Raw genomic sequence first — 14,283 nt, forward strand, 5'->3', positions numbered from 1 at the left:
GGCATCCAATATTCACTCCACTTGCTAAAATCTGAGATTAGGATAGAGCTCCACATAATTTATTAATGACATATTATTGGCATTATAAGCATTCTGGAAGGAAGATTAAAATTGTAAAGTAATATTACAAAACTAGGTAACAGAATACAAATAAAAATGGATTTCAATAGGCTCATGTTAAGCCATCCATTTGTAGTGGGAAAGATCAGAACTAAGAGTCCGTGGAGTCCATTTTATGGTCCATGGAATCTTATGGAACCATAAAAATCGATCATTAATCTGTCCGGAACGGGTACAAAAAAGATAAAAAAGGAATGGAATGTTGATCTATGTATTAATAGAACTGTAATTCCATGCATTATAAGTAATATGTTGGCTGTACAAAGCCCTGACATTACAACTCAGCTGGAACACTGCTGCTTTCTGGGAACTATGCCACAGGAAGGACATCTTGGACTTGGAGAGAGCGCAGTAGAGTTGCAAAAGAAGAAAACAAATTTTTTGACACAGGCCCACAGAAATCCAAAGCCATCAATCAATCAGAGTACACAACTGACAATTATTGCTAAAGGATTAAATATAAAGGATTTAAAACAGATGGCAGGAAAAACACATTGCACTAAGTGTTTTGTCTTTGAAAGTGTCATGCAAGATCAGTTGAGGTAGACATATTTGTTATTAAATTAGTTAAGTGGATGAATCAACAGTGCTTGAAAGGATATGAAAATGGTAAATAAATGAAAGTAACTCCATTAACTAACATGGAAGGTGAGCAGTGACAATACTAGTAAATAACTAGTTTTTGTGTGGCATATTATATCCACTTCTATTTCCGTGTCAACATTAACACTGCTTGTGGTAGGGAACATTAGATTTTACCTCTTGTAATGCTATAACACATTGCTGCATGGTGGTTTGGTTTCACTCTAAAAATTCCTTTATTGGTCAAAGACAATCTGTGAGATTCATGCCAGGAAAGACACCCTGAGCAGCAGAGTTCAGTGAGGAGGGTTGTGGAAAGTGTGCTGGTGAACAATGGTAAGAGTTGTGCAGGAAACTTGCATGGGTCAATAGAAGAAGAAAGTGTCAGGAGTTATTTTGGATTTCCTGTTCCAGCACAAGTGGGTAATTTTGACTTGATTTTTTTTAAAAGGTCATTCACTTTTTAAAATTATTCTTGGATGCAATTTATAAATTTTCTTATGGCACAACTGTTTTTGGCAGAATCTCAGTTGGTACGGAGGCATACAGGAGTGAGGTAGATCAGCTAGTTGAGTAATTTTGCATCAACGACCTTGTACACTGTTATGTTTGTTCTTACTAAAGACAAAACTGGCCTGGGTAAATGCTAGAGCATTTTATTCTGAACAGCTCGAGCTCAACACTGAGCATGTGCGATCATGTTATTATCAAAGCTTCTGGCTGCATTGTCCACTGAGAACTGAAATTCTTTGTTATGCGCACACTTAATAACACATCTACCTTTAAAGAAAAACAAACACAATACTATGTCCTCATAAACCTGCGAGACACAATGATCCTTTCCAACAAAGATATCTACATTAACTTCAAATGTAATGAGTAAATACAGTCTCTTATCCACTCATCAACTTTCAATAAGTCTCTGAAGTGGTTTAATGTCCTTTTTAGTCTGTTACTTATTTCCAAAGATGGATTGTTTTCATTTGCTGTGTTAATATTAGTAACTTTCTAAGAACTCTGATCAATATGTTAATTTCTTTCACATCCTTCTGCCAAGATCCAATCTGGTCATCTGTTCTTTTTCTTACTGTGTGACCATAATTCACTCTACATGCCCCATAATGGAGCCCTGGACTACAATCATGTGATCAGTGAGTCTTTGCATAAGTTACAGCTGATTCTGTCTCAATTCATAGAGCTCTCTCTGTGGACTGTGTGTCATAGATAGCAACTCCTGTTGGTTTGTGTTGAATTGTTGCTGTTCTGACATTTGGATCTGTGAGATCTCCCCATCTTCCTTTTTATTTTTCCTTTTCAACCGGAGATGATTGTGGAGATCATTTTGATTTCCCGACTTTAACTGGAAGCTGGTGAGAGACAAATTTTGAACCACAGCTGTGTGATTGGGAGCAAGACTGGAAACTTCTTCATCATGATCACTTGGTTCAGCATTGGCATCCTGACCATCATGCTAATGTAACTGGTACGATTGTCTATAGGAGGTGGAGGTTTTTGCTTCTCTTCCATAACCTCTCTGACAAAATTCTCCTCAAATCTTGCCATTAAAGTGTCCAATGTAAAGGCTGTCTCCTCAATTTGGAAGCTATTATAGATGTCCAAACAGCTTCACCAATTATACGTAGAAAATAGACCAATCAATTTTTTCCTTGGTCCCTACCGTGCTGGTAGCTGCTGAATATGTACTGAATTGTTGTTTGAAGCATTTCCTGTTGGATCAGCAAGACTGCCGGAACACTGCATAGGAGGTGTGGGGGACTTGGCTTATCCATGCTTTATAGCCTCTCAACTGAATTTTCAGTGAATCCATTGAACTGATGAACTTTGGGACCAACGTGCTCTCTCTTACCTTGCTGTCTTGTATGTTTTTAATGTTTTGTAAAATGTTAAAATGTTTTGTACATTTCGCAGTAACTATCTCAGCCATGCATGGTATTCATTTACTCTCCAAGTTTAGACCAGACACCATGTTACATTTGTTCTTAATAAGGACATACCTGAAGTGGGTAAATGCTAGAACATTTTACTTCGAACGGCTGCAGCTCAACACTGAGCACGTACAACCAGGTCACTATCAAAGATTCTGATTCTGGGTGAACTGCTTGCTTTACCCACTGGGAACTGAAGTTCATTATTACGCTCACACATAATAACACACGTATGACATCAGTAAGATCAAAGAAGTGGTTGTGGACTTCAGGAAGGGGAAGTCGAGAGAACACACAGTCCTCATTGAGGGATCAGCAGTAAGAAGACTTCCCCTGAGCCTAACATATTGATGGAATTACAAAGAAGGCTCTACTGTGACTATATTTCATTAGGAGATTATGGAGATTTGGTAAATCACCAAAGACTCTAGCAAATTTTATAGATGTACTGTGGCGAGCATTCTAACTGGTTGCATTATTATTTGGTATGGAGAGGCCATTGCACAGGATTGGAAAAAGCAGCAGACTATTGCAAACCAGCCAGTTCCATCATGGGCATTTGCCTCCCCAGAATCAAGGACATCACCAAAAGGCGCTGCCTCATAAAGACAGCATCCATCATTAAGGAGTTCCATCACCCAGGACATGCCCTTCTTACCATGGAGGGAGAGGTACAGAGGCTGAAGATGTACACTGAAGTTTCAGGAACAGCTTCTTCCCTTCCACAATCAGATTTCTGAGTGTGCAATGAACCCATGAACACTACCTCAGTACTTTCCCCTCTTTTTGCACTGCATACTTTTTTTTCTGAATTTATACTTATTGTAATTTATAGCTTTAATATGTATTGTACTACTACTGCAAAGCAACAAATTTCACGACATATGCCAGTGATATTAAACCTTTTCTGATAAATATTTGTCACTAACCTATCCCAAGGCAAATACGGTGAAAGAAAAAGGAGCATTCAGAGATGGCTCATTTAAAACTGGGGGGAAAAATGTGGAAGTTGGCAACATTATGTGTCCAGAGTGCTCATTGACAGTGCCTCATGGTGATTGCTACATCCCTTTGCACAGATTCTGAGTAAAGGAGTGAAAACAATAATCTCCAGACACCTGTCATCTGGGGTCAGAGTGTTGAGTTAACTTTAATCCTAGAAGCTGAAACCATGATAGTGTGGTCTAGGAGTCTTACATCTTTACACCTTGACCAAACCGTTGGTCTCCTGAGAGGCCACTTTGAGAGTAACATATGGATCCACTTCTGAGCCTGGCCTCATGAAACACACTAACCTGTACTCCACCACCAACTGTCCCAGGTTGCTTGCAATTTGGAGCAACAGCATGAGACCCTTTCATCAAAAGTGAAAGCTTCCTATGGGTCGTCAAGGACATGTGGTGTGGATACAAAAAGAAATGATGCAGCCACCAGGCAGTCAGACTGCAGCGCTAAGACGACACGATAATATGCAATAGGCATACAAGTGGACCTAAGGTATTTAACCTGATAGGCACATATTGTGCTTTAGGACATTTATGTATTGTCTGGTTTAATCATGTCAGGAACTACTTTCAAGATGATACCATAATTCAAGTGCATTCTCAATTTGGGTGTATTACAATATGCAAAGGAATTTGATTCCTATGATGCAGTGATACCTTACCTAATTAGGACACTAATAAGATGCATTTTATGTCAATGTACTTGAGGTCACCTTTAAATAGCTACCAGCCATTGTGAGATGCTTTTCAAAGGAAAAGGGTTGCAGTATTGCAGAAATATTTTGATTGATGCCGTAGCGCCGTGCAATCCAGTTACATTCCCACATTTCCATAGTAGGAAATATAATGAGGAGAAATGATTTACTTTAGGAGAGTGATTTAAATGTAAGATGCTGGAAACGTTCAGCAGTTCAGGCAGCAATCATGGAAAGAAAAATGGTCAACATTTCAAGTCTGAGAGATCCTTCATTACAGCTGGAATGTTAACTGTACTTTCTACAGATTCTGCCTGTTGTTTCCAGCATTCTCTGATTTTGTTTTGGATTTCCAGCATCTGCTGGTGTCGGGGAAATGTAGAGCAGGCTTGACACAAAAGCAGAGTAGCAGTACTGATTTAGTGGTGAGCGATAACTTCAAAAATCAACTTCAAAATAACAAGCCATGAGGAGCCACAAAACCAGAGGACAGAAACTAAACTCACAGGCAATGAGGTAACTGGAGGCTAGGAGCTACTGGTTGAGGCTGGCTGGTTTGATGGCTGAACTGTGGTTTAGACAGCAGGTGATGAGTTGGAAAGGAGTGATAGGTGACTCAAAGATTCGATGACATTTTATTATCAAAGTATGTAGGCAGTATACAGTCCTAAGATTCATCTTCTCACAGACAGCCATGAACAAAAGAAACACCATTCAAAGAAAACATCAAACACCCAAAGCGCAAAAAAAAGACAAGTTGCACAAGTGGCAAAAAAGGAGTGGAAAAACACAGAATATAAAATATTAAGCCACAGAGTCATTGAAACAATCTAGGAATGTTCAGTTGAGTTTAGCGCTGTCAGTTGTTGTCTCCTGTTAGCTGGGTGGAGACTGGGAAGTGCTTGCCTATGCAGGTCTGACAGCTGGTTAAATTTTTTACTTTCATTTGGAATAAGATTATTAGAAACTATATTTTATGTAGACTTTGCATTTTTGTTTCTGCAGGAATCCACATATTTCAGGTGGCTCAGGTTCGGACACAATTTCAGCTCGACTTGCCTTCTGGGAAAGCCTGTAGCGGTGATTATTCAGGATTATTGAAGGCATTTAACACCTTCATCACAGATGATCTGACAGCTAGAGGATTCTGTCAACTTCAGGTCTGTGTATACAAATTGTCCATCTGTTATCTGACTTTCTCCTGATGGTGTTAGTTGGATGTAGTCATGTAAGTATTGGCAGCTCTTAAATATCTTCCACAAAGATCCGGGTGCTGAGTGTTAAAGTGGACATGTGAGCTTAGGCCTGCTGTCACTCCATATGTAAGCGTTCATATTGACCAGCATAAGAAACCAGATAATGATCAGCTGCAGGAGACAGTTTAAGTTTGCTTCATTTTTATCTTGTAACCATCAAGTGCTTTATTATTAACTAAAAATTGTTGGACCTCTTAGTCTAGTCAGCCCCAGCTCCCTACTGGCTAAGCAAGACAGTGAATGTTCCTCAGAATGACAGTAGGTTGTAGTTCTTCCAGGTCGTATGGGCTGATGAATAATCCAAAAGCAAATACAGCATATTCTGGAAATCTGAAATTAAACAAAAATGGCCAAAATACTCAGCAGGTCAGGCAGAATCTGGAGCAAGAAAGAGTTAACATTTCCAATTAATGATCAGTTAGATTTTTAAAGATATAATTGTTTAATTTGGTATCTAGTGTAACGTATAGTTTAAATCTGGGCATTCCCTAACTATTTAATGAGGTCATCAATCTGAATGAGGACGACTTACTTTCTCTCTGTAGATGCTGTCTGACCCACTGAGAATTTCTACAATTTCATATTTTTATTTTAGATTTCCAGCATCTGCATGAGATCATTGTAGAATTAGGCCATTTGGCTCATCAAGTTTGCTCTGCCATTCCATCATAGCTCTCAGCCCCATTCTCCTGCCTTCTCCCTATATTCTATGATGCCATTATTAATAAACCCATCAATATTTTGCAGTATTTTTGAATTTTGTAATTTTAAGCAATTCTATTGCTGGATGAGAAACTTATAGCTCTGGACTACTAGACAGATTCTGAGTTATAATCTCAGAGGCAATAGAGAATATTAAATCAATCTTAATTTGTAAAAATATTATTTCTATCTTCAGAGCTGATATTAGTAACATAGAGTATAGCATTACTCATCATCGTAAATATCCACTTAATACACAATCAGTTTGATAGAGGAATAAACCAGCTCCCTTTCCTTCTCACCAATATGTGACTCCAAATCCAAACCCAGGTGATTAACACATAACTCTTGCAACATCTAAGCAAACAATTCAGTTATAGGACAACAGGTCATAGACCTTTCAGTCATGCAGGCAATCTGAGACTGTAAAGAGAACATAATTTTCAAATAAACGGACATTGGTATATTCAGTTGAGGACAATGGAGATGGAATATCTGCAAAAGATGTACTACAGCTTCTCTTAATTAGCATAAAGAAAGGTCAGATGAGAATATATTGGTAAACGTGGCATAAAAATGGGTATTGAGTGATATAAAATAGCCAGAAAATAATGGAAACGTTCAATGCAGGAGGCTATGGTAATTGGTTGATTATTGTCACATGAAAACTGTTTTGGGTGCTATCTATGCAGATCATTTTAAAGCCTCAGTGTATCAAGTAAGGGCAAGGGGAAGGAAAAGGAAAAGTAATAGCAGAATCCAGAATAGAGTGTTGCAGTTACAAAGGAAGTGTAGTGCAGGTAGATAATAAAGTGCAAAATCATGACGAGGAATATATCAAGTTAGAAATCCTTAGCCAGATGGTTTTACTCTTTTTTTTTAGGTTTCTGGCCTTGGGGAAATGGTGTTGGTTCCTGTCTGTGATAATTCAACTGTGTCGGTGGGATGCTTAAGCATGGACCGTTTAGGAGTGAATGTTACTTGGAAAGTGAACCTTTCAGCTATTCCAGCTTCTTCTCTCCCTGACCTGCGCGACATAGGTAAATTGTACTGATTATTTGCACTCATTTGCACTCATTGTATGTGCATCATTAACCAATATCAATATTCCCACTTGTACAGGAAGAACTAGGTGGCTGCAGATGGCCTTTACTAAGCCATGCACCATTTTTGAAAATTCAGGCCAGTTGGAAGAGTGGGCTGAAAGATGGCAGATGGAGTTTAATGCTGACAAGCGTGAGGTGCTACATTTTGGTAGGAATAATCAAAATAGGATATATACAGTAAATGGTAGGGCATTGAAGAATGCAGTAGAACAGAATGATCTAGGAATAATGGTGCATAGTTCCCTGAAGGTGGAATCTCATGTGGATAGGGTGGTGAAGAATTTTTTTGGTATGCTGGCCTTTATAAATCAGAGCATTGAGTATAGGAGTTGGGATGTAATGTTAAAATTGTACAAGGCATTGGTAAGGCTGAATTTGGAGTTTTGTGTACAGTTCTGGTCACCAAATTATAGGAAAGATGTCCACAAAATAGAGAGAATACAGAGGAGATTTACTAGAATGTTACTTGGGTTTCAGCACCTAAGTTACAGAGAAATGTTGAACAAGTTAGGTCTTTATTCTTTGGAGCGTAGCAGGTTGAGAGGGGACTTGACAGAGGTATTTAAAATTATGAGGGGGATAGATAGAGTTGACGTGGGTAGTCTTTTTCTATTGAGAGTAGGGGAGATTCAAACAAGAGGACATGAGTTGAGAGTTAGGGGGCAAAAGTTTAGGGGTAACACGAGGAGGAATTTCTTTACTCAGAGTGGTAGCTGTGTGGAATGGGCTTCCAGTAGAAGTGGTAGGGGCAAGTTCGGTATTGTCATTTAAAGTAAAATTGGATAGGTACATGGACAGGAAAGGAATGGAGGGGATATGGGCTGAGTGTGGATCCGTGGGACTATGTGAGCGTAAACGTTCAGCATGGACTAGAAGGGCCGAGATGGCTTGTTTCCATGTTGTAATTGGTATATGGTTTTCCTCCTTTGGGTAATTATTTTACTTTTTTTAGATTTACAAATGATTATTGTGCAGCTCATTCCCATTACTTTATAATCCACTCGCATTTCTAAAATAGTAGTAATATTTTACATCGCAGATTAAATTCATCCTTGTTCCTCCAGCAGATTATTCATTGCTCCAGATTCCAGCATCTGCTGTCTCTTGTGTCAACAGTGTTCAGTGTTGTACTGGACACTATTATATTCTACAGTTCTATGTTATATTTTCTTCAATTTCACACATTTCTTAATATCCATTATATTCAGGATGCGTCATGCTGGTCAGATTAAGATTACTAACTGAAAACACTGTCTAATTTTAATTTCCAATAAAGTAAATGAAAATAAAATAGTTATATGCAAAATAGACCCTGTGTTGGATTGGAGATTGGAGAAGCTGTGAACAATTAAATTACTCCATTTGAGCACATTTGTTGAGTTGGAACTCAAGATAGTGACATTCTTACCAGTGAAGAGGAAAAATCGTAGAGTCACAGAGTCGTACGTTATGGAAACAAGTCTTTCAGCTCCTGGTCCATGCCAACCAGGATTCCCATCTAAATTGGTATCTTTTGCCCGTGTTTGGCCCATGTCCAAGCATCTTTCAAATGTGGTTAATATACCTGCCTCAATCAATTCCTCTGGCAGTTCATTCAATAAACTGACCATTCACTAGCTGAAAATGTTGCCCCTTAAGTCACTATAAATTCTCTCCCCCTCTCAACTTAAACCTATGCTGTGGGGGGAAGAAACTGCACATTCACCCTTTCTATGCACCATATAATGTTATACATTCTCAGCTCATTCTCCTTTGCTCCCTAGAAAAAACCACCTTCATCTCACCCTGTAACTCAATCCCTTGAGTCCCAGTACCATCCTTGTAAATCTCCTCTGCTTTCTTTCTAGCTTACTGCCATCTTTCTTATGTCAGGGTGACCAAAACTGAACACAATATTCCCAATGTGGGCTCTCCAAAGTCCTGTACTATTTCAACATAGCATCCCAACTTCATAACTTCCAACTTAATGCCCTGAATGGTGAAGGCAAGTGTTCAACAGCCACCATTTCCAAGTAAATGACACTTCCAGAGAGCTGTATATTTGTATTCTACACATTTCATATTAAATTGAGGCACATAATAACTGTAATAGGAATGAGGGTATGAGAGATTTCAGGGAAGTACCATAAAGTTGGTCCTGGACAACATACAATATAGCAGCTTGCTATTAAACTGAAAGATAGCTTCCAATTCTCTCTACACAATCGGGTCAACTCTGTATCACACTAATTAAATAAAAACAGACAGGCAGAGTTGATATTTCAGTTCAACGATCTCTCAATCAAATACAGCAGAGATCTTACTCTCCACGGCATTTGATCAGCATGTGCTCTCCTGGATCAGGGCCAGTCATTCTGGCTTCAATCCTGATTTACGGTCCAAGGTTTCCAATAGGATTCAAGTAGGCTTATTCCGTGAATAAAAGCAGGGCCTTTGAGTTCTGCATAGGCCATATACATCCTTTTCATTTCCTCTCCTTTTTTACTGAAACACTGAATATGTAGGATTTTTTTCTCAACTGGCTCAGGGTCTGGTAGCTGGAGGACATGTACATATTTAAGATAATGGATAAACGAGCTTCAGGGGAGTATTGAAGAAATTTCTTGTGCACAAGAATCATTGATTTGGAAGGCACTGCCTGAAAAATGGGCAAAGTGGGGGAAAGTGATGTTAATTTTGTGTTCTAACAGGAGGCACAATGGGCATAATAGACCAGAAAACTCTGAGGAAATGTTTAATTAATGACTTTCTGTTTACATCTGCAGAAAATGCCCTGTTGGGGGAAGGCTTAGTTAAGCGTTTCACTGAACTAATTAACAGTGGAAAGTACCACATCATTTTGAACTCCAAGCAATTTCCAGCAGCAAATGTTACTGGTGATCCTATGAACAAAGGCCACAACATTTCACCCTTCATGGAGCTTGGATGCACTGATGGCTACCAAAGATTTTCAGCTGCTCAGAGAGGCTGGAATGATGTTAATGGATGCAGTAAGTGTTAATGTCATTTAAGTCATTACTTGCAAGTTAATACCCCAGCAGTCAGATCTTTTTTCATTGTAGCACAGAAATAAGTGGCATCTTAACTCTTCAGCTTTTCTGCACTAAACTTTTTTCTTGCACTTTTTGGTACTTATTGCAAACTGAGTGGGGGTGGTGATGAATAAAGGAATGATAACTACACTTGGCTTGTTGACAGGGGAAGTCCAGCCAATCATGCCAAGGTCTCTATGTGGGTGAAATACTTGTATAAAATCTCCTTGGAATATATTAATCACACTTCCCACTGTCGCTGTTTATTCCTGGCCTTATTGTACCTTTGATCCCTCCATATAGGGTAGGAATACAGGAAATGCTGTACTGGTAAGGAATATCCATCTGATCGCCGAAATTAGTAAGCTTATCTTTTTTAAACCAAATTCAATGTACTTAGTCTAAAAATCTGAAGTTACCTTGCCTCTCTTCTCATTCCACCCCATTCTGCTTATTTTCCAAATGAACAAACTAATGCTCTCGACCTTCATTTTTGTGTTGTGACATCTCAAAAGGAGATGAGGTTATTAAAGAGCTGGACAAACACAAGCAGGTTTACAACTCAAAGCTACTGAGTCAGTCCTAATTTGCGCAATGCTGAGCACAGTAAAGCTGGTTTGGGAGAAGTATCATACTGATCCCCGAGGTTTAATAACATAATGCAGATTAATGCATCAATTTACCAACAGCAAAATGACTGAATTAGAAATTACATCTGGTGGATTTCTGAACATATTGCTCATTGTGAACATTTTAGAGGAAGGAGCTAAAGTTCTGCTGGTGTCCTGGCCATAGAGCGATTCCTTGTGCAATTTATTAAATTGTTTGCTGCCCTAAAATATTGTATTTTTATTTGCACCCAGGGTATTGGCATTGCTAGCAAGATCAGCATGCATTGTCCAACTCTCATCACCATTAAATTGAGTGGCTCTTTAGGTTATTTCAGAGAGTGTTTCAGTGTCAATTGTACACATATGGATCCTGATTCATAACATCCCAGGCCAGGGAAGGATACCTATCCTCCCTTAAAGAAAAAATAATCAATCTGATGGGTTTTTTTTTCAGCAAATCAATACATTTCCTCATCCCATTAACAAAACTAACATGCTATTTTAAAATTCCAGGTACATTTGGAACTTAGGATGCAGAACAATACAGCACATGAGCAGAACATTCTGACCAGAATGTTGTCCCAATAGAGTTAATAATCGACTATCCAACTGAACTAATCTCTTTGGAGTATATCACTCCATTTCCTGCACATTCTGGTGCCCATCTAAAAGGCTCTTGAATACCTCAGTTGTATTTGCCTCCACCACCATCCCAGGTAGCTCATTCCAAGTACCTATCACGATAAACCTTGTCCAGCACATTTCCTTTGAACTTTCCTCCTCTGGCATTATGTACGCCCTCTGGCATTGAATATTTCAGCACGGGGGTAAAAGATACTGTCTGTCTACTTTATCCATGCCTCTCATAATCTTATAAGTTCGATCAGCTATTCCCTCAGCCAAAACCACCCAAGTTCATCCAACACTTCTTATAGTACAAGCCCTCTAATCCAGGCTGCATGCTGGTAAACCTCTTCTGTGCCCTTTCTAAAGCCTCCACATCTTTCTGATAATGGGGCAACTAGAGGTGACAATTTAATTTCTTCAGCTGCCACTTTACAAAATGAACCCATATCTTCTGATCATTGGTTCAAATATGTGGATTGCTAATGCAGTTACATAGTACTAACAGAAAACACCATTTCATAGTTAATATGCCACCGATATCCTGGAATTTTCAGAAATTGAACAGTTTACTCTTGGTAATATTAAAATTAATCTACAAATAACACAGCCATTCTTAAAGTTATTTTTGTAATCTTGCTAACTAATTAAGTATGTCCAACTTGGTAAGATTTGCTTGCTTAGAAGTACATATTCTTGAGTCTGAATTCTGAATTTAGGTTTTGAAAAGCAGTGGCCCAGTGCTAATCCTTATTGATCACTACAGAACATAGAACAGTGCAGCACAGGAATTAGCCATTTGGCCCAGAAATTGTGCTGAATCAATACATCAGCCATCAAATGGCCAACTAAACTAATCTTTCTGCCTACACAATATCTATATCCTTCCATTTTCCTTGCACTCACATGCCTGTCAAAACATCTCTTAAAGATCCCTGTGCCACCATCCCAGAAATCCAAAGAAACTTGTCCCTCACATCTCTGAAATTGCCCCCCTCACCTTAAATGCATGCCCTCTAGTATTAGACATTTCAATCCTGAGAAAAGATGTTGTCTATCTACTCTATGTCCCTCATAATTTTACAGTATAAGCCTCTATTAGATCTTCCCCCAGCCTCCGCCTCTCCAGAGACCAAAAGACCATAGAATATAGGACCAGGATTGGGCCTTTTGGCCCATCACATCTGTGCCACCATTTCATCATGGCTGATTCATTTCCCTCTCGGCCTCAATCTCCCGCCTCCTGCTCACAATACTCCAACTGAGGTAACATCAGTGCCTTACAAAGTCTCAACATTACAAATTTGATTTTATATCCTAGCCCTCTCAAAACAAATGCCAACATCGCATTTGCCTTCCTCATCACTGTCTCAACCTCCAAGTTAACTTTTAGGGAATCCTGCACAAAAAATCCTAAGTCCCTTTGCACCTCAGCTTTTTGAACTTTTACTCCATTTAGAAAACAGTCTATGCTTTTATGTCTTCTACCAATGTGCATGGCCATACACTTCCGAACCCTATATTCCATCTGCCACTTCTGTACCCATTGTCCTAAACTGCCCGAGTCCTCTGTAGTGTCTGTTCTTCCTCAGCACTGCTTGTTCCTCCACCTATCTTCATATTGTCTGCAAACTTGGCCACAAATCCATCAATTCTGTCAATCAAATCAAAGTTTAAAGTTGCAAGTAACTTCTACTATCAAAGTACATATATGTCACCATCTACTATCCTGAGATTCAGTTTCTTGTGGGCACAATCAACAAATCTATAGAATAGTAACAATAACAGGATCAAAGAAAGACCACCTAACTAGTGTGTTCAACCAGAGTGCAGAAGACAATAAACTGTGCAAATGCAAATATAAATAAGCAGCAACAAATAATGAGAGCATAAGGTGAAGGAAGAGTCCTTGAAAGTGAGACCTCTTCTCATTGTTACCATCAGGGTGCAGGTACAGAAGCCTGAAGGCACAAACTCAGTGATTCAGGAACTGCTTCTTTCCTCTCTGACATCAGATTTCTAAATGGACATTGAACCCATGAACACTACCTCATTTTGTGTTATTTCTTTTCTTTAATTTAATTGTTTAATATACATACTGTAATTTTTTTCTATATTATCATGTACTGCATTGTATTGCTGCTGCTAAGTGAACACATTTTACAACATATGCCCATGTTGTTGAGCCTGATTCTGATTCTGGTAACATTTCAATAATGGGGCCAGTGAAGTTGAGTGAAGTTATCCTCTTTTGTTTAAGAAGATGATGGTTGAGGGGTAGTAACTGTACTTGAACCTGGGCGAGTCCTGAGGCTCTTGCTCCTTCTACCGGATTACAGTAGCAGTTAGATGTGAGCATGACGTGATGATAGACATTGCCCTCCTATAACAGAGTTTAATGTAGATGTGTTCAATGGTTGAGGGAGCTTTACCCATGATGCACTGGGCCAAATACACTACTGTTTGTAGGTATTACCATTCAAGGGTATCAGCATTTCCATAGAAGGCTATCATTGACATATAATGTAAAAAGACCAGTAGTCACCAGCAGCCAACCAGAAAAGGTTCCCTTTATACCCACTCTTTGCCTCCTGCCAATCAAGCA

General features: G+C 39.0%; 1 protein-coding gene across 1 annotated transcript in view; it reads left to right on the top strand.

Annotated features, from left to right (window-relative positions):
* The window catches only part of tg (thyroglobulin), a 350,909-nt gene that overhangs the window by 67,264 nt on the left and 269,362 nt on the right, over positions 1-14,283 (top strand). Inside the window, exons 18-20 of the mRNA XM_059987817.1 lie at positions 5,353-5,507; positions 7,189-7,345; positions 10,177-10,401. Coding sequence (XP_059843800.1) covers positions 5,353-5,507; positions 7,189-7,345; positions 10,177-10,401 — 537 coding nt within the window. The remainder of the gene's footprint in view (positions 1-5,352; positions 5,508-7,188; positions 7,346-10,176; positions 10,402-14,283) is intronic.

The sequence above is a fragment of the Hypanus sabinus genome, chromosome 1 (genome assembly GCF_030144855.1).
Source record: "Hypanus sabinus isolate sHypSab1 chromosome 1, sHypSab1.hap1, whole genome shotgun sequence".
Taxonomy (NCBI): Eukaryota; Metazoa; Chordata; class Chondrichthyes; order Myliobatiformes; family Dasyatidae; genus Hypanus; species Hypanus sabinus.